The sequence below is a fragment of the Sus scrofa genome, chromosome 14 (genome assembly GCF_000003025.6).
Source record: "Sus scrofa isolate TJ Tabasco breed Duroc chromosome 14, Sscrofa11.1, whole genome shotgun sequence".
NCBI classification, from domain to species: Eukaryota; Metazoa; Chordata; class Mammalia; order Artiodactyla; family Suidae; genus Sus; species Sus scrofa.
In genome coordinates, this window is record NC_010456.5 from 59202002 (window position 1) to 59222901 (window position 20900).

At 45.6% G+C, this 20900-nt stretch overlaps 1 protein-coding gene across 1 annotated transcript in view; it reads right to left on the minus strand.

Annotated features, from left to right (window-relative positions):
* GNPAT (glyceronephosphate O-acyltransferase) overlaps positions 1518–20900 on the minus strand; it is a 36785-nt gene continuing 17402 nt past the window's right edge. The window contains 13 exon segments of the mRNA NM_001185140.1: positions 1518–1561; positions 2751–2812; positions 3577–3670; positions 3750–3849; positions 4958–5098; positions 5974–6053; positions 7682–7924; positions 10558–10781; positions 12586–12716; positions 12834–12985; positions 13765–13840; positions 14477–14604; positions 18450–18579. Coding sequence (NP_001172069.1) covers positions 1518–1561; positions 2751–2812; positions 3577–3670; positions 3750–3849; positions 4958–5098; positions 5974–6053; positions 7682–7924; positions 10558–10781; positions 12586–12716; positions 12834–12985; positions 13765–13840; positions 14477–14604; positions 18450–18579 — 1605 coding nt within the window.

Consider the following 20900-nt stretch of genomic DNA (forward strand, 5'->3'; position numbering starts at 1 on the left):
CAGGAACTGTCCTATAGACCCCTCAGCTCTTAGTCAGCCTCAATATACTAAGAAGTTGAAAAGTCAATCTTCTCTGGCTTCCCAAACAAGCAGAGCCACACAGAGGGTCCCTCTGCCACCGAAGCATGGACAAGCAGAATGGCTCTCCCATTTGAAGGAACGGCAGGAATGGCCTGGTCTCTGGGGACAAATGCATATTCTGGGAATTTGGAAACAGGCAGCGCTGTATCCGCATGTTAAGAGACTTTTCAACATTCCCATGGTATTTATATTCGAGTTCTCACATCTTACAAGTGTTTCTAAGCCACTGTATATGTTAGCCCTGCTGCTGTGGACTGAAGGAAGCCCTCAAATTCAGACAGTGACACCCTAATCCCCAGTGTGAGCTTATCTGGAGATGGAGCCTTTGGGAAGTAATTAGGGCCAGATGGGTAACAGGGGTGGGGCTCTCATCTGACGGGATTAGTGCCCTTACAACAAGAGCCACCGGAGACTGTTCTCTTTCTAGATGCACAAAGACAGTGGCCCAGGAAAGAGGATTCAGAGTGAAAGCTACCTTAGTGGCATCTTGGCCTTGGACTTTCAGCCTCCATAACTGTGAGAAAACCAATTTTTGCTGTTTACACCACCTACTCTGGTTATTTTATCGTGGCAGCTCAGGCAGACATCTGCCTTTCTTTTTCATGTCACTTCCCACAACTCCTGTTTCAGCCACAGTGGTCTTTCAGGTCCTTCGGAACCAACCCCAGGACATTTGGTCATTATTCTCTGGCAGGCTCCACCCCTCTGTCACCTCAACCCCACACACAGAGGATGACTGGCTCCCCTCATGCTAACCTAACCCTAACCCTAACCCTAACCCTAACCCTAAACGTCACTGCCAGGTGTGGCCGGCTGTCAAGATTTTTACTCTTCACCCAACTTATTTCAAACTTTTCTTCCCTTGAATCGTTAACCCTATTTGTGATTCATATCATCACTTCTCTCTGTTGCACACTTTTTCTAATTCAGTTTTACTGATTAAGGCCCTTGGGTGGCAAAATGTAATGTGAGCTAGCAACGCCATAATATTTCTCTGTCAATCAGGTACTTGTGAGAGGCAACTTTAATTAAAGCCAAGGAGTGTAAGTTAAGCCCTTTCCAGGAGTTTTCTCAGCCAGAGCCTTCAGAGTTGATGCTGTGCACTTTAACTCACAAGTCAACAGAAGACTTTAACATGTGTCATAAGTTGAAAAGTGTTCGTTAACAGGAGCTGGGCTTTGTTTTTCCAAACATGTTTCCAAAAGGCTATTTTATTTTAAAACACACACAAAGTTGGATACAAATGCCTTTTAAACCATGGTGAAGGAGAAGGTTTCACTGACTGCTTAAGCTGATCATCTCTTCCTCCCTCCCGAGTCCGCTGTCCTCGAAGCCTTATGAAGGACAAGGAGATGGGTCTCCTCCTTTGCTGCCTTGTTTGTTGTCACACGAGGCTTGGATGATGGACCAATTTTTCTGGAACCACTTGGCAATCATTAAAGCTTTGCAGTTACTGGTTTTCCTATGGGTGTCTTACAGCCTTAGGTGAAAAGAGACAACTCATGAGATGACATGGAGTCTACCTTCCCTATACAACTGCTCACGCAAGAGAAACCCCTCATCCTTGCGCAGAGTTCTAGAGGCTGAGAAAGCACCAACAGAGACACCAGCACCCTTTGCAGGGGAAGCAGCAGCTTCTGAAAGACCGAGGGCATGGCCAGCGCCCCCGGCTAGGGCAGAGCCAGAATTCCAATCCATTCAAGTTTTCTAAACTTCAAGTCCTGTATGTTCTAGTAGGTTCGCACTCACACATTTGCCTTCTGAGATTAAGAAATGAATTCCAGGAGTTCCCGTCATGGCTCAGTGGTTAATGAATCCGACTAGGAACCATGAGGTTGCAGGTTCGATCCCTGGCCTCACTCATTAGGTTAAGGATCTGGCATTGCTGTGAGCTGTGGTGTAGGTCGCAGATGGGGCTTGGATCCTGTGTTGCTGTGGCTGTGGCATAGGCCAGCAGCTACAGTTCCGATTGGACCCCTAGCCTGGGAACCTCCGTATGCTTCGGGGTGTGGCCCTAGAAAAAGACAAAAAAAAAAAAGGAAATGAATTCCATCACCCCTAGAATGAGGGTTTTGGGGTCTGTTTTAGCTTCATGTCTCTCTTACCAGATTCAAAATTCAGTTTTTTTTTCTTTTCTTTTTTTTTTTTGTCCTTTTAGGGCTGCACCTGAGGCATATGGAGGTTCCCAGGCCAGGGGTCCAATCGGAGCTGTAGCTGCCGGCCTACGCCACAGGCACAGCAATGCCAGATCGGAGCCGCACCTGCAACCTACACCACAGCTCAAGGCAATGCCGGATCCTTAACCCACTGAGCGAGGCCAGGGACCGAACCTGCAACCTCATGGCTCATAGTCGGATTCGTTTCTGCTGTGCCACGACAGGAACTCCTAAAATTCAGTTTTTTGTTTTTTGGTTTTAAGAAAAAAAGTTCCCAGGCTAGGGATTGAATCAGAACTGCAGCTGCCAGCCTATGCCATAGCCACAGCAACAAAGGATCTAATTTCCTTAGTTTCCTTGAGAAATTGCTATGTGATAGAAATAGCTCTCTGCATATATTAAACTCTACTGCTGTTCATCTCGATGAAGTGTTTGGTGCCATACTTTCTTGTTTTACTATATGTTGATAAATACAATGTGAAAATCCACCAAATTTTATTAAGCTGTACTTACCAAGCATTTCTTCTAACTTTGTTGCGGCAGGTTCATTCACATTAAATACAGTATCACTATTTCTAGGAGAAAAAGTAACAAGCTTCCTTATAGCATAAACTAGGAGGAAAAGACAATTTTCATTATTTATACAATAAGACTACTTTTAAATAGTCTTTCTCAAGACCAACCTTAAATAGCTGAATATATAAGGTGCATGTGTGTGTATGCGTGTCAATACTGTGTGTATAGTACATATATTTTTATATACATAAGAATACACACACACACACACACACACACACACACACACAAACACTACAGGTCCCCACAAATCTTTCTTATAATTAACCTGTAAATTTCAATATTAGGTCAAAGCCAAAATGCTGGCCTAAAGCGCTTCCTTTCTTAGCTTCAATATAATTTTTACTCAATCATATAAAATTTGCATGGTGGAGTTCCCATCTTGGCGCTGCAGAAACAAATCCGACTAGGAACCATGAAGTTGAAGGTCGGATCCCTGGCCTTGCTCAGTGGGTTATGGATCTGGTGTTGCCATGAGTTGTGGTATAGGTCGCAGACACGGCTCAGATCCTGTGTTGCTGTGGCTGTGGTGTAGGCTGGCAGCAACAGCTCTGTTTAGACCCCTAGCCTTCGAACCTCCATATGCCACGGGTGCGGCCCTAAAAAGACAAAAGACAAAAATAAAATAAATTTGCATAGTAACGCATGGTGAGCTGACTCAGCAGGAGATGGACGAGTGAGGCACAGTGTGACGGTCACTAGGTGAGACACTCCCACGCCTCTCTCTGGACCTGAGGCCCGTGGTACGGTGCACAGTACTTACACCTTCTTCTTGTCCACCACACCGAGCCGCACAAATGCCGCTAAGGCGTTCTTCTGCACGTCAGAAGATAATACATCGTAACATTGCGAGGTGCCTAAAATTGGGGAAGGGAGAGTGAGTAGACTAGTCTCTTCTTAACTGTGGAAATCACTAACCACAGGGCTTTAACTCACCGTGATCGAGAAGCTGACTAGTGAATTTCCTAACTTTCACCAGGTACTGTTTCTCAGTGAAGGAGTCTTCTTCTTCGTTCAAGAGGTATTTGCAAATTATCTGATTTTAAGAGGGAGGATGAGAGGAACAGAAAGAGGAAGAAAAAGAGAAAAAGATAAACAATAATTTTACCCTGCCCCTTCTAACAGCATGATACTATATTAGAGCAGAATAAAGACACCCCCCCCAAAGATTTGAGTATAGAAAAGTTGCGGAATTTTTAGATCTCTCTTGATCCTATATTACTTTTTAGAATTAGAAAAAGAAAGCTGGAAATAATATTGACATTATCAAATGTCATTATAGTTTCTCACTTTTACAAAGTGCAAGTTCAGTAAATTAAGTAAATTTCTATTTCTTCACGTAACGCTGCTTAGGAAGAGAGGGGCCAGAGTTTTTGCAGCTTTTTTTGCTCTGAAAACACCTGGCAACATGCTAGGCCCTAAAACACTGATGATCTGCACTGTAGGAAGGTGCTCAAGGCAGAAGCAGCATTCATCCAGTACTACTAAGTGTCCGACTTGGAGCCAGGAGGCTGACAGCGGGTCACTCATGGCCCTCAGCCCTGCTGTGCAGGAAGCTGGTCCCGGTGCCTCTGAGCAGCACTTGGAGGGAGGTCACAGGGCCCTCTTCTGGCAGATACATATGGGTCCTCTCGAGGCTATGCCTCACACTCCCTGACTCTCCTGGAATCTCCACACAACTCCTCTGGGCACAGACACCATCCCCTCTCTGCACCTGCTCCTGAGAGCTCTCACTCCTTCAGATATTTGCACTTGAACCTTTTCCTTCTCTTCCAACATCACCACTTGGTGGCAATATAAGTAACTGACTTTACCTGTCATTTGAATTCTTAGTTTATTGCATACCTACTGTGTACCTTACTAAATGCTAAGAACAAAAGATGTAAGATACAGTCTGCAGGTGTTGGGGTGTAACTGTGCTCCTGGCATCATAGAGCTGTTATCCTCTCGGCCTGTGACAGACCGAGGTCCAATGTAAGGGAGCAAGGCTTCACCTGAGAGGGGAAATCATCCATCCTAATCACTAATCTCTCTAGCTGTACCATCCACCTGGGGAAGACACTTGCCCTTCAGACCAGAAATAAGTACAGGGTGGAAATCTAAGCATGAGAGGGTGAAGGCGAACTTGCAAAAGATTTACACACCTGATAAGATTCCACAAAAGGTTTAAAGAGACCTATTAAAAATTCTAACAAAGCGTTTCCTTTTTCTGTAACTAGGATGTCCCTTGTCGTCACTTCTATGGCCTCACTTTTAGAAAGCAGGTAACAGCCTTCTTCAAAATCCTGGAAGGGGAAGGGAGAAGACAGAATGCATCCACCAATTCATAACCGAGTCAACAATCGGCTGCGAGGCTCAGGATACGCAGCCATGTGCTCTCAGAACAGGAAAAACAAAAAACAAAAAAAACTGAAAAAACACCAGCTAATTCCACAACCCATCCCAGATGGTTCTGGCTGTTAAGAGCCAGAGAAGCATGGTGCCAACACTCAAAACGTTGGACTTCGAATACAGCAAACACATGGAAAACTGATAAGCCTTAAAAATCATGACCCGGGCGATAGATTTCTTTCATTTCGCACAGCCGTGCTCCTCACATTTAAGTGAAAGTACGTGCAGCAAGTCTGAAAAATACTGAGAATCATGCTGCACTCAGAGACAGCTGTCCCCATTTCCTACTGAAGAAATCTGCGCCCCTCAGCTCAATGACAGACACCTAGCCCATGTGTGGGTCCTGGCACTGCCCTGCCCCCCGGGAGCCGGCAGGCCAGCTCTGGGAACCCGATCCCTTACCACTGTCTACACTCCCAGGCAAGACCACTGTTCTCTCATCTCGAAGCAAAAGGCCCAACTCATTCTGACAAGTTGTGCTGGAAACTGTGTGCTGGTTGGTAAACGCACAACATAACAGAGTTGGTTTATTTACAGTGGCTGCATTAATGGTTCAAAGATGGGGTTCCTCTCACCAAATGATCCCTAAATTATTGATTAAACGTGACTGAGAATTAAAATAGGGTTTGCTGAACTGTGTGTGAGCACATTTTCTTTAGTTCTGCCACAAGCAGCCTTGAAGGAAGGGAAAGCACCCTTGTGCATCCAAGCCCAATGTCTCCAGAACTCACCCCACAAACACACCTGCTCTCTGGTAGCAACGACTTACCTTCAGTGCATTTCCTGGCAGAAAGATGAACTCATCTGAAAACACGCTGCATAGGAAGCGAAAGCAACTGTAGACATCCTCTGGAAATAAATTCATTATATAAAATTATAACTGCTTTGTAAATGTCCAGGGGGTACCCGGAAGTCCATGGTACTCCAAAATGCAGTATATACATATATATAGATAGATTAGTTCTCATCCCCGCCACATGAATAACATGGTAGGCATGTTATTCATGTGGCAGGGATGAGAACTAAGGCCCCAAAGGAAGCTAGAACCAATCCAGATTTTACCTACAGAGACACCATCGTTTCAATGGTGGAGACTCAATTACAACCAGGCCTCTAAGCAGTTGGTCCGGTAATGAGCAAGAGACCACACTGCCCAGAAGCCAGGGTCCTTCGTTTTCCCTAAATAATGGTTCCCTAGCAGAGAAGGAAAGGAGCAGCTATTTATTCCCTCCCACACTCACGTTTGCTGATGTCTGTAACGGCTTTAGCACCAGAACCCACTGGCACACAACAAACTACTGCTTATCCCTCAGACACTGGGGCAACCCTGCCCATTGGCTATAGACCTTCTTCATCTTTCCAACATGTGCTATGAATTTTCTCATCACAAAAACACAGACATATGGGCACAAACGGTTACCCCCAATTTCAGGATGTTCACAACATTCTAGAAGACCACATATGTTGAATCCTGATGTAAGAAGCCTCAGGAGTTCCCATCATGGCGCAGTGGTTAACGAATCCAACTAGGAACCATGACGTTGCGGGTTCGGTCCCTGCCCTTGCTCAGTGGGTTGACGATCCGGCGTTGCTGTGAGCTGTGGTGTAGGTTGCAGATGCGGCTCGGATCCCGCATTGCTGTGGCTCTGGCGTAGGCTGGCGGCTGCAGCTCCGATTCGACCCCTAGCCTGGGAACCTCCATATGCCGCAGGAGCGGCCCAAAGAAATAGCAAAAAGACAAAAAAAAAAAAAGAAGCCTCAGAGAGAACTAAGATCATGATCTGAGTTTTCTGTGTCCTGAACTAGGTTATCTGACCTCCCTGGGCCCTGGTTTCCTTATTCATAAAACCCTGGACCCCTGAGGTTCCTTCTAAGGCTTAAAGGTCTGGAGCAGAGCTCAGTGTGGCTCAACTCTGGCTTTTCCTTACAATTATCTACAGAGCTTTGAATAACAAAAACAAAAACCACACTGGCCCACACCCCAGACCAATGGAATCAGAAACCTTCTGGGATGGAGCTCAGCCTCCCATAACTCTAAAGTGCAGCCTGGGTGGACCACCCCTTCCCCTTCCCCTGCACCCCCGCCCCCAGCCTCGACCACAGGCCTTCATGGAGGAGCTATTTCACTCACTGTGAAGTCCTCAAAGGACAGCACTCGCATATCTGTGCGGCTACTCACCTGCCCATCTGCTTCCGAGGGAACTGACCCCAGAACAAGACCCCCGCCCGAGAAAGGCAGCACTGTACTCTAGCCCCAGATCCTTCCTTAAGTAAGTGGGAGCCCAATTTTCCTTATTTATAAAATGAGGGATTGAGACTAGACAGCTTCCCAGGTCCCTCACGGTTCCCCAATTCTAAGCAGATGGCCCCTCACTGGCCTGGGGTCTGAACACCACAAGGCTTCCAACACTGTTCCCTACATGGAGCTGAATGGCCAGGACTCTTCTAGAATGCAAGACCACACTCCCGATGGTCACCTTTACGGAACCCGGGTGTCATCTGCAGTGCCACGGCCACTAAAGAAGGTCGGACAAAGACGTTGAGCAACTGGTTCCTGTAAGCCGAGCACATGAGGAGGGTGACATGCTGGAAAATCAGTCCATCGACCACGTCTGTGGCTCCAGAGTCCACTTTCAGAGCCACCTGGTCTCTGAGGAGGCTGACAATGTTGGAGTGCAGAAGGATGCTGGACTGGACAACTTCCTCAGCAGGTTCACTGTCTGCAACAAAGACAATTCGCTCAGGCAAACGGCCAAGAAATGGTAGGGGTCGCTGTGGGGGATCTTAGGCCCAGTTTGAATCAACGCCAGTGACCCAACACATTTATTTTCAAGTGCCTGGTCCTGGTCTTAGGCTCCATCCTTTGAGGTCATAATATCATAGGTAAGGAATAATTTATGCATTTATTTATTACTTCTTTAGGGCCGCACCTACAGCATACGCAAGTGCCCAGACTAGGTGTCAAATTGGAACTGCAGGCCTATACCAGAGCCACAGCAACACCAGACCTGAGTGATGTCTGCGACCTACACCACAGCTCAAGGCAACAGCAGATCCTCAACCCACTGAGTGAGGCCAGGGATCAAACCCGCAACCTCATATGGATAGTAGTCGGGTTTGTTACCACTGAGCCACAATGGGAACTCCTGTGAAGGATATTTTAAACACACCATTTCATAACAACTCTAAGGACGTAGAACATACTTTCTTATCTAGCCCCAATCTGTCAGTGCATTCTGAAATGCACTTCAGTTCCCACAGTGAACAACCACACTTCCTCAGGAACTGAGGGTATCCAAAGGTTTTGTGATAGCAAGTTACATGACCAGAAAATCACATGTGTGTGAACTTAACAATACTAAGATGAGAAGGCAAAACACACCCCCCTGCTCAGACCAATTCCAAGATGTCAAGGATGTCGCTCGGCAACTCTGCAGGTAAACCACAGGGCAACCCAAGAGGGGCTATGTCAACATCAGGTCGCCCCCAGCAGAGGATTGCCAAGGAGGTGTTCTGGTTCCCTACATCAAAGATGACTGAGGGAGTTCCCGTCGTGGCTCAGTGGTTAACGAATCCAACTAGGAACCATGAGGTTGCGGGTTCGATCCCTGGCCTCTCTCAGTGGGTTAAGGATCCCGTGTTGCCGTGAGCTGTGGTGTAGGTCGCAGGCATGGCTTGGATCTGGCTTTGCTGTGGCTGTGGTGTAGGCTGGCGACTACAGCTCCAATTGGACCCCTAGCATGGGAACCTCCATATGCCACGGGTGTGGCCCCAGAAAAGACAAAAAGACAAAAGAAAAAAAAAGATGACTGAAGAAGTGGACCCATAACAGCTCCTGGCAGGCCATCCCCTGACAGTACACTGGCTGAGAGATAGTCAAGGAGTGAGAATTAGAGAAGTGTAATAAAGATAGTATATTTAACACATACCCTTGGCCAGGGAAGTAATTTTACTGTTACCTGAGCCAAGGAGCTGGCTGACAGGTGTACAAAGCAGGCACACTGCTCCAGCTGGGCAACATGTCCTTTGCCTGCTGTCAGACCGTGGCAATCCTGGGAACAGACGCTGATTCATCTTCCCTGCTGGTGACCAGCACTTAGCTGGGTGGCACTTCTGCGGGTAATTCTTCCTAAGCCTCTCCGCCTCCCCCTGCTCGCCTCAAGCCCTGCAAGTGCTCACCTGGGCATACCAGCCTTCCAGCTTGTCCTGCTGCCTCTGGTCTCTCCCACTGTGGTCCATCTTTAAAGCCGAGACCAGGTGGTTTTCTACAGGCCAACCCGTCACCCCTCCCTGCCTAAGATGCATGAACGCTCCCGAGACCTAGAGACGCCAGTCCAGACCTCAAGGCCTTTATGATCCAGCTGCTGTCTGTGTCTCCACCTTCCATCACTCCCTTCCCAGACCGAACATTCTAGCATTACCCACCACGTGCAGGTCAAGGGGTGCCCGGTGCTGTCCTGACCCCTACAACAGCAGGGCTCTACCCCATCAGTCTTCTGGAAGAGCTCCTGCCTTCCCAACAAGACGGGTTCCCAAGTTACGTGTACGAAATCCTCCCTGAGGCGGGCCTTTCCTTCGCGCTGCAGCGCGGGCGTAGTCTCAGTAACCCCCTGCAGTCTGAATTTCTATGAACCCACTCTTGTAGTTTACACATCACCACCCAGCCCTGTCTTCGACAGCCCAGCAGCGGCTACACCTCGTTCACCTTCGTACCCCTGGTACTCCCCAGCGCCCACTAGGTGCTCAGAATTTAGTGAGTGCACGGTAGCTACTTGACCATCAGTAATTATCTGGTCTTAGAAAGACGGCATGTCCACCTGGAGTTTCTGCAATTTTCAATCAAAGCGACTGAAAACAACTTAAGCGAACTATTGCCATATACGTCCCAAACTCCCAGCACAGCATTCATAAAGCCAGGGAGGTTTTTATAAGATTGCTATTCTCAGAGGCTCATGTGAAGTTCTACAAGACCAGCCGGTTACTCCTTACAATCCAGTGAAGCAAATGAGATGCAAACATAATGTGGTAAAAAGAGGGAGGTAGAAAGGGAAGGCTATGTGGAGTGCTACCAGATTCATCATTTACCCCCTCCCTACGAGGTACCTGAGGAGGGGGGGGCACTCAAGTCCTCTAGCTAGTCCGCGCCTCCCAGGGAGGAAAGATGTGTGAGCAATTGTTCTCAAATAAGCCACATGCTGCGCTCTGTGCCCGACAGTGATAAGGACACATTAGGCTGTCTTTCTCTGAGCAGGCTTTGCTCAAAGTCCGTATGAGCTTTTCATGGCTAGGCTACAACTCCAAATGAAGGAATAAAAAAGCAAGCCTTCTCATCATGTACATTCCATATACGTACCAGGCCAAGTGACAAAGCCCCCAAAGGCCTGGGCTAAGCCTTTCAGCCATAATGTCTTCTCTACCAGAGCATCAAAGTCCATGGATGGCCGGTTCTGAAGCAGAACAGCAACTATTAGTGGCCATGGGTTGAGAACCAGGTTCTGAATCTGCAGAAGCTGCATTTTGTAGGCCACTTCAGTGACAAAGGCATGCATGTCTTCTGACTGTTTCTGAGGAATATATCTAAAAGGAAGAAAAGAGAACAACAGATTACAGTTCTGTTACTCAGACACATGTGAACGGAGAGGGAATGAGAGAAGACAGACCCTTTAGAAGGCCTCTCACACTTTCGGTCAACTGAATTCTCTTGGGTGACACTGCAAGGACATACCTTCCCTTTACCATATTCAACTCGAGGGTATGCTCTTGAGAGGTGACAAAAAACACTCAAGGTAACAGGGTTCTACTATTCTTTTCCAGGACACCCCCCCCAAAAAAAGTACCCCAAACCAACACCACTTGTGTTACTTTATAAACGGGAGATATCACTTCTTCTATGAAAACTGATGCCTCCCCCATAGAATAAATCCATCGTTCGTGAACATGTCTCTTGTATACCACATGCATCAGGTTATGACGTGTCTTATGACAACCGCTAGTGCCTGCTCTGGGTGGGCTGTACAGTTTGCCTGATGGCCACACTGCCCTTCTGAGAAGATTTAGGGCTTCTGCCAATACTGCCAGGTTCCTTGCCTGATGGATCCCTCGCATGTCATCATCAAACATTGAATCAGATGCTATCGGTTACCTACACAGAGCTCGCTGGAGCAAAGAGAACATGTGACCTATGACCAGCCACATAATAAGGCGACTTAACATGAATGCCGTAGCCAGTGAGGACCCCCTGTAATAGACAAGTGGCTAACCCAGGTTTAGATCTACAGGGTGAAAGTGTGTGGCTGCAAAATGCTAACATCTGCTTCTGACGGTGAATGAAGCTGGAAGCGAGGGCGCCACTGGCTGCTGATGCTTCATATAAAGTGCGAATGATGCTGCATCACTGAGGCCTGGCTGGGCAGATGCTTGTCTCCCTTACTTCCCTGGATGTGGTGTATGTCTTCACATTAAGAAAATCCAAATGGGGACTTCCCTGGTGGCCCAGCAGTTAAGGATCCAGCATTGTCACTGCTGTGGCATAGATTCGATCCCCGACCTGGGAATTTCTGCATGCTGTGGGCGTGGCCAAAAAATAAATAAATTTTAAAAAACCCCAAATGTGTATCTGTACCTGCATACTAAAAAAACCTGACACTCGGAGTTCCTGTTGTGGCTCAGTGGTTAACGAATACAACTAGGAACCATGAGGTTGCGGGTTTGATCCCTGGCCTCAATCAGCGGGTTAAGGATCCGGCATTGACGTGAGCTGTGGTGTAGGGTGCAGATGCGGCTCGGATCCAGCATTGCTGTGGCTGTGGCCTAGGCCGGTGGCCACAGCTCCGAAAGATCCCTAGCCTGGGAACCTCCATATGCTGTGGGTGCAGTCCTAGAAAAGACAATCAATCAATCAATGAACCTAATACATCTTCTTGCCCATAAAACTATACTCTTCTTGGGAACAGAGACTCACTACTATTAAACAATCCTTTCTAGTATTACAAATAATATGTAGTACATACTCTGGCTGGCCTACCAAGAGAGCTCAATAGTTCCCATACATGAGCTTGTTGACAATGGCTTATTTTTTCCCACTTTCAGTTACTAGGATACTGGCTAGGGGGCGGATAGGCTGGGAACAGAAATCAAAAGGAGCATTTACTGCTCAGAGAGTAGGCAGTGGATTTCATGTGTTTGAGCATAGTCTGCCTTTGCATGTTTAACATATATATCCTGCAGCTGTCTGGTGAATATATTTAACTGAAGCTTTTTGCTTCTCTGGTGTGTGATCTCAGATAACCAAGTTTCAGTTCTAGAAGTGGTCGACTCAAGGGTCACAAATGACTCATTCATCCCTGTTTCTATGTCAGTTATGAAGACGCAGGCCTTGCACCTGGGCACCAGGTTGTACGGGCTCCGGCTCATCCTCCCAGCTGCCAGAGACCGAAGTGACACAGGGTCTCCAAAGTATATGTGAACATTTCCAAACTTTTCAGAGAGAATCCTTCTGGCTTTCAACAATCCCTAATAGCATCAGAACAGGGAAAAAGAAAACAGGAATACATTCAGAAATTAGTTGATGTGCAAACTAGCATTTTCCTCAAATCCCAATAACATCAAGTTGGGCTATCCTTTACGTACAGTTGTAGACTCTTTTGGCTTAGGGACCCCTAGAAGCTCATATGCATATAGAGTTTCTTCCAAGATCCTATCATAACTGATGCTGATTGGGACAAGGTAGGTATCAAAAACTTCTCTTTTAAAAAATGGTTCCATCACAATATTCAGAAGACCTGCAAACATAGGGAGAAATGGTTTTTCTTTTTCTTTTTTTTTTGGGTGGGGGGGTCTTTTTAGGGCCGCACCCGAGGCATATGGAGGTTCCCAGACTAGGGGTCAAATAGGAGCTGTAGCCACCCAGCCTACACCATAGCCGTAGCAACGAGGGATCTGAGCCGCATCTGTGTCCTACACCACAGATCATAACAATGCTGGATCCTTAACCCACTGAGCGAGGCCAGGGATCGAACCTGCGTCCTCATGGATACTAGTCAGAATCATTTCCATTGAGCCATGATGGGAACTCTGAGAAATGGTTTTTCATACACATTTTAAAACAGAGCAGGAGTTCCCGTCGTGGCTCAGTGGTTAATGAACTCGATTAGTATCCATGAGGATGTGGGTCCAATCCTTGGCCCAGCTCAGTGGGTTAAGGATCTGGCATTGCCATGAGCTGTGGTGTAGGCTGGCAGCTACAGGTCCGATTCAACCCCTAGCCTGGGAACCTCCATATGCCACAGGTGCGGCCCTAAAAAAAAGGCCCCAAAAAAAAAAAAAAAAAAAAAAAAAAAAAAACAAAAAAAACAGAGCAAACAAGGGGACATAAACAGGAAGATACTAAAAGCATGTACATTGTATTCTAAGCCCATAAATATAAACAATTAAACTTAAAGAAACACTTATAAAGAAAAGAATATCTTGCAAAAAAAGGGTCAAGTTCTATTCAGCAGCTATGACACTGCAGCCAAGGCCTTTGGGTTTGTATTCTTCCTCCAATCTGTAAGGAACCTACCAAATTTAGGAGTCAATGTCTTGGCAGAGCGGCTTCTTGTCCCTTCGAGGAAAAATTCAACAGGAGCATAACCATTCTTTAAAGAGAAAACACAAACAAACAAAACAAAACACAAAACCCATTGCCTACTCTCAAAGTGAAAAATCCTTCCTCTGATTCCTCTTCCCAGCCCCGTTCCCCAGCCCTCTAAACACACTGCTCAGAGTGAAACTTCAACAAGAGAGTCACACAGAGAAAACAGACCACTGACGTTCTGCACATTCCACAAGAAGAAAATAAACAGCTAACCAGCCCATTCAGAAGTGGAGAATTTAGGAGCTCCCGTTGTGGCTCAGTGGTTAACGAATCCAACTAGGAACCAAGAGGTTGTGGGTTCGATCCCTGGCCTCGCTCAGTGGGTTAAGGGTCTGGCATTGCTGTGAGCTGTGGTGTAGGTCGCAGACGCTGCTCGGATCCTGTGTTGCTGTGGCTGTGGTATAGCCTAGCAGCTACAGCTCCAATTAGACCCCTAGCCTGGGAACCTCCATATGCTGTGGGTGTGGCCCTAGAAAAGACAACAAAAAAAAAACAAAAACAAAAACAGTGCTACAATAAAAAAATCTATCCCTTAAAAAAAAAAAAAAAGAAGTGGAGAATTTAAATAAGGCCTTAGAGCAAACTTCAGTGAACAGAAAAGGCAGCTTGAAAGTACTTGGCAATGATCTGCATTTACCCGTAACATAGTTTTCACGTATTCAGAGAACACGGCCCAGTAGAGTCTATTGCCACCAAAGGTGCGCCGCATGAAAAAGGCCCCTGACCTGCGCAGCAGCTCACTGACCATTTTCATTCCCAGGAAGTCTGCAAGAGAAGGAGTGGTTAATATTTATTTGCAGACCTTGAAACTTTCTATAAATATCTCAACTCAAATTGTATTAGGACAGATGTCAGGTATGTTGGGCATCCCTAATCTTAAGAAGAAACATCTAACGGAATTATGGAACAGAAGGGCCCCTGGGCAGGTGCCTGCTGGGAGGTGACCCTGGCATCCAGCCTCCTCAGTCGCCTCTGCATTTACAACCAGACTAGCCAGAGTCAGGGGCCTGGGCAGGCAACATGACAGTCTTAACCATGTCATTGTGCTGATTTCTTTAGCCAGCACCGCTGCTGACCTTGATAACACATCAACATACATCCTCCATGCTCTGGATGGTCAGGCCCGACTGGCCCTCACCATTCCTTTTTATGTGTCAGGTAAAAAACATCAATCTTCTTTAAGTGGCACAAATTTAAAAAGAAAACCAAATCCAGAATAAGAGAAAGAGGTCCACTATCAGTTTTTTTTTCTGTTTTTTGCTTTTTAGGGAGTGCCACACCCCCAGTATATGGAGGTTCCCAGGCTAGGGGTCCAATCAGAGCTGAAGCTTTGGCCTTCACCACAGCTACAGCAATGTGGGATCTGAGCTCCCTCTGTGACCTACACCACAGCTCACGGCAACGCCAGATCCTTAACCCACTGATCAAGGCCAGGGATCGAACCCACAACCTCATGGTTCCTAGTCAGATTCATTTTTGCTGCACCACGATGGGAACCCCTCTACTATCAGTTTTGAGATAGTTCTTCCTTTCCCTGTCCCCTAATTTTCAAATAACTTCATCACGTATCTATATAGATGGAAATGCTTTCAAAGCGCTTAAGTCCCTGGTTGTTTTTACTTTTCTGTTTTCTACATTTATTCGTAAAGGTGCACACTTGAACCCCAGCTTTCCTGGCTGCCTCATAAAGGAGACGATCATTTATTTCCCTTAGTAACTCTACTTTTAGGACTCAATCCTACAGAAATAAAAGCACCAATACGAAAATACACTAAAAACTTGTTTGTAACAGCAAAACTACATTACGATACATCTACCCTGATGAATGTTACATGGCAATAAAAATGTTAGACATAACTTGGAACCTTACAAAAGTCACACTACCTACAAAAATAATTCAAGATAGATCAAAGACCTAAATATAACACCTAAGACTATAAAGCTCAGAAGATAACATAGGAGAAAAGCTTAGTGACATTGGATTTGGTGATGATTTCTCGGCTATGACACCAAAAGCACAGAAAATAAAAGAAACAAACAGATAAACTGGACTACAGGGGCAGGGGGGAATCCATGAGGGATTGATTCCAGGACTCCACATGGACACCAAAACCCTTGGGTGCTCAGGTCCCTTATATAAAAGGGCACAGTGTTTGCATATAACTTAGCACATATATATTATTTCTTTTGGCCGCACCCACGGCATGCAGAAGTTCCCGGGCCAGGGAATGAACCTGAGCCACAGCAGTGACAACGCCAAGTCTGTTAACCACTAGGCCACCAAGGAACTCCCTATACATTTTTTAAAATCCTCGTATACTTTAAATCATCTCAATTATATTACTTTTAATTCCTAACACAATGTAAATACGCTACAAATAGTTTCCTGTGAGTGGCAAATTCAAGTATTGCTTTTTGGAACCTTCTGGAATTTTGTTTCGGAATATTTTGGATCTGCGGTTGATTGAATCCGTGGATGTGGAACCCAGGAACACAGAGGGCAGACTGGGTATCAAAACTGAAAACTTCTGCTCATCAAAGAATACCATCAACAGAGTGAAAGTCAATCCAAGGGATGGGAGAAAGTATTTGCAAATCACACATCTGAGAAGGGGTTAATATCCAGAACATATAAAGAACTCCTACAACTCAGCAACAAAGAAAACACACAGCTCAAAGGACCTGAATATTCCTCAAAGATATAGAATTGGCCAAAAAGAATTGAAAAGATGCTCAATATCACTAATCACCAGAGAAATGCAAATCAAAACCATGATGAGATACCACTTCACAACCACTAGGATGGCTATTATTAAAACCAAAACCCAGAAAACCAGAAAATAACAAGTGTTGATGAGGATATGGAGAAATGGAACCCTTGTGCACTGTTGGTAGGACTGTAAAATGGTGCAGCCACTGCAGAAAACAAGTGGCAATTCCTCGAAAAACTAAAAATCAAATTACTGTATGCTTCCTCTGCGTGTATACATATATATACCTGGAAGAACTGAAAGCAGAGACTCAGATATTTGCACACCTGTGTGCACTGCAGCACAATAGCCAAAAAGTGGAAGCAACCCAAGTGTCCAGGGATGGATGAGTGAATAGAAACAATGTGGAGGAGTTCCAGCTGTGGCGCAATGGCATCGTCAGTGTCCTTGCAGCGCTGGCATGCAGGTTTAATCCCCGGCCTGGCACAGTAGGTTAAGGATCCAGCACTGACGAAGGTGTGGCGTAGGTCACAACTGCAGCTCGGATCTGATCCCTGGTCCGGGAACTCCATATGCTGTTGATACGGCCAAAATAGGGGGGAAAGGGGAACATTATTGAGCCTTAAAAAGGAAAATTTTGATATAAGCTACAATATGGCTGAACTTTGAGGACACTGTACTGAGTGAAATAAGTGAGCAACAAAAGGACAAATCCTGTTTGATACCACTTATAGGAGGTACCTAGAGCAGTCAAATCCACAGAGATAGAAAGTAGAATGGGGGGAGTTCCTGCTGTGGCTCAGCAGAAACAAATCCGACTGGGAACCATGAGGTTGTGGGTTCTATCCCTGGCCTTGCTCAGTGGGTTAAGGATCTGGCATTGCTGTGAGCTATAGTGTAGGTCGCAGACACGGCTTGGATCTGCCAGCATTGCTGTGACTGTGGCGTAGGCCGGCAACTGTACCTCCAATTGGACCCCTCATCTAGGAACCTCCATATGCCATGGAGGCAGCCCTAAAAAAGCAATTAGTTAATTAATTACTTAATTAATAAAATAAAAATTAAAAAAAAAAGTAGAATGGGGTTGCCAGGGGTTGGGGGGGGAGAACAGAATGAGGAATTTCAGTTTTGCAAGATGAAAAGATTTCCGTGGATGGATGGTAGTTACAGTGGGTAGCACAACAATGTAAACATTGTTTACATTGAATGCACCCTGAATGCACACTTAAAAATAACTAAGATGGTAAATTTTATGTTTTGCATATCATGCCACAATTAAAAAAATAAGTAAAAAGAATGTCAGATTTATTTACTGACTTAGAGAGATAGCTACTGCTATATTGTCAAAACAAAGAAACAAACAAACAAAAATATCCACCCGGCAGGTAATACATATAAGTAGTATAATCTCATTTTTCAACCACACCTCCAAGCCCTGTGTGCTTATGTCTGTTAAGGCAGAGTGAAGTACAGTATAGAAGGATATAATCCAAACTACTAAACACTGGACTGGACTGGAAGGAAGAAGGGAGAGGCAATTTTCCTTCTTTTCTCCGAATGCAATGGTATTGTTAAAATCATACCAGTGACCACTTTTTTATAATTAAAAAAAAGTAGGGAGTTCCTGCCATGGCTCAGGGGGAAACGAATCTGACTAGCATCTATGAGGACGAAGGTTCAATTCTTGGCCTCACTCAGAGATTAAGGATCTGGCGTAGCCATGATCTGTGGTGTAGGTCGCAGACGTGGCTCAGATCTGGTGCTGCGGTGAATGTGGCACAGGCTGGCAGCTACGGCTCCAATTCAACCCCTAGCCTGGAAACCTCCATATGTTCAGGTGCGGCCCCAAAAAGACAAAAAAATAATAATAATAAAATAAAGTAGAAAACCAATGCATACCCATTCCTGCAGCTATGACCGGCACAGGTAATTCGTAGTTGTATAAAAGGAAAGACAGCATCAGGAAGTCAATGTAACTTCTATGACTGGGCAGCAGAACAACGGGATGTTCCTGGATGGCCCGCTGTAGCTTTAAGACAAATGGTACATTTTGAATAATTTGAGTTTTCACGTTATGAAAATCGCATCTTAACTCAAGAAAACAGAAGAATGTGTAGATGTACACAGGGAGCACTAATGTTCTTCTGCCTCCCCTACTACATACACAACACTTATTTCAGAGCTGTGGTTAAATAATCTCACATAATGCAAGAATGTTAGAAGTGTAAACTGTATGGATCATAACAGCAATGGTGACGATCACTAACGTATATTAATCAGGCACCATATTAAACACGTTCCAGGCCTTGTTCAATACCATGTATTTGTAAATAAGCCCTAAGCCTGAACTTCCTTGTTTGCAACATGGTCCTGCCTCTAAGAAATGGTGGAGTTAGGACTGGATCTAAAGTCAGTGTGAATTAAAAAGTCAACTGGGAGTTCCCGTCGTGGCGCAGTGGTTAACGAATCCGACTAGGAACCATGAGGTTGCGGGTTCGATCCCTGCCCTTGCTCAGTGGGTTAACGATCCAGCGTTGCCGTGAGCTATGGTGTAGGTTGCAGACGCGGCTCGGATCCTGCGTTGCTGTGGCTCTGGCGTAGGCCGGTGGCTACAGCTCCGATTCAACCCCTAGCCTGGGAACCTCCATATGCCGCGGGAGCGACCCAAGAAATAGCAACAATAACAACAACAACAAAAAAGACAAAAGACCAAAAAAAAAAAAAAAAAAAAAAGTCAACTGTTAACCACTGCACTAGACTGATTGGTGGTCTGCAGTAAGACAGAACCAAACTTCTCCCAGGGAGATTAGAACATTAGGAATTGCTAGGCCAAATGAAAGATAGGTATGTCTCTATGCACCAGCCTCACTGCCAGAAAGAATGGATGCCATGCCATTGGGAGGGATGCATCTGAGCTCCCCAATGTGGTCCTCAGGTCAGTAACCTCTAATTACTCACTATGCAATGTGCTATCTGTCCCTCTGAAATCTACATGTATAACCAACTGAGGCAAGGTGGTCTGTGATCCATCAAGACATGGCCAGCCATTGCCACAGCTGTGGCTCAGGAACTTCATTCAATATGCCGCTGGTGCGGCCAAAAGAGAGTAATTTTTAATAATTGCTTTTTTTGTTTTTTTGGGTCTTTTTGCTATTTCTTGGGCCACTGCCTCGGCATATGGAGGTTCCCAGGCTAGGGATCGAATCAGAGCCGTAGCCACCAGCCTACACCAGAGCCACAGCAATGCAGGATCTGAGCCGCATCTGCAACCTACACCACAGCTCACGGCAACGCCAGATCGTTAACCCACTGAGCAAGGGCAGGGACCGAACCCGCAACCTCATGGTTCCTAGTCGGATTCGTTAACCACTGTGCCATGACGGGAACTCCTAATAATTGTTTTAATTTAAAATAAAAAACATATATGAATAAAAATAATCTTCAGAGGGAAAGCTCTTCCTTTCCAAAAAGACTAAATTATTAAATGACAGGAGTGACGGAATTTAAAAAAATCATCATTTGGCAATCATTAGAGTAACAGCTGATTCAAGCAAAAATCGTCAGTGGGTATAAAAACTAGAAGAGGAAAGTAAGATGAAAAAGAGGACAATGAGCCATTTTTAAAGTCTCTCTTCCCAAGATATTTACGAATTACAGAGGAACAAAGAGCAGGCAGACGGTGGGGAAACCTGGCAGATGGCACCGTAACCAAATGACAAAAGTGCCCTTCACCAGGACGGGGCAAAGAGACGCCATGTGCTCCTAGTTTGATACAATGGGGAGGATACAACCTGAGCCTAATCGAGAAAACATGAGTCAAACCCCAAATCAAGGGACACCACAAAATCACTAGTTTGTCTCCTTCAAAAGCGAGAGCATGAAACACAAACCAAGACTAAGGAATTGTTCCAGATTAAGAGTCTAAAGAGATATGGAAGCTGAATGTAACACAGGAGGTAGGACTTTCTTTTCCTATACGTGATACACCTGGGACAATTGGTGAAATATACATAAGATCTGCATTACCAGCATCGTATCAGTGTTAATTTGTTGTTTTGATAATTACACTATAAGAAAAGGTTCTTGGTTTTTTGGTGGTGGTGGGGTTTGTTTTTGCTGCATCCTCAGCATGTAGAAGTTCCTGGACCAGGGATTGAACCCGAGCCACTGCAGTGATCCAAGCCACAGCAGTGACAAGCTCTTGGTAGATTCTTAGCCCTTGGCACCACAAGAGAACTCCAAGAACATTCCTGTTATAGGAAAAACACACCAGAAAGGTGTGTGAGGAAAGGAAAAAGAAAATGTTGTAGGTGAATCTACAGAAATGTGTTGTACTACTTCTGTAACTTT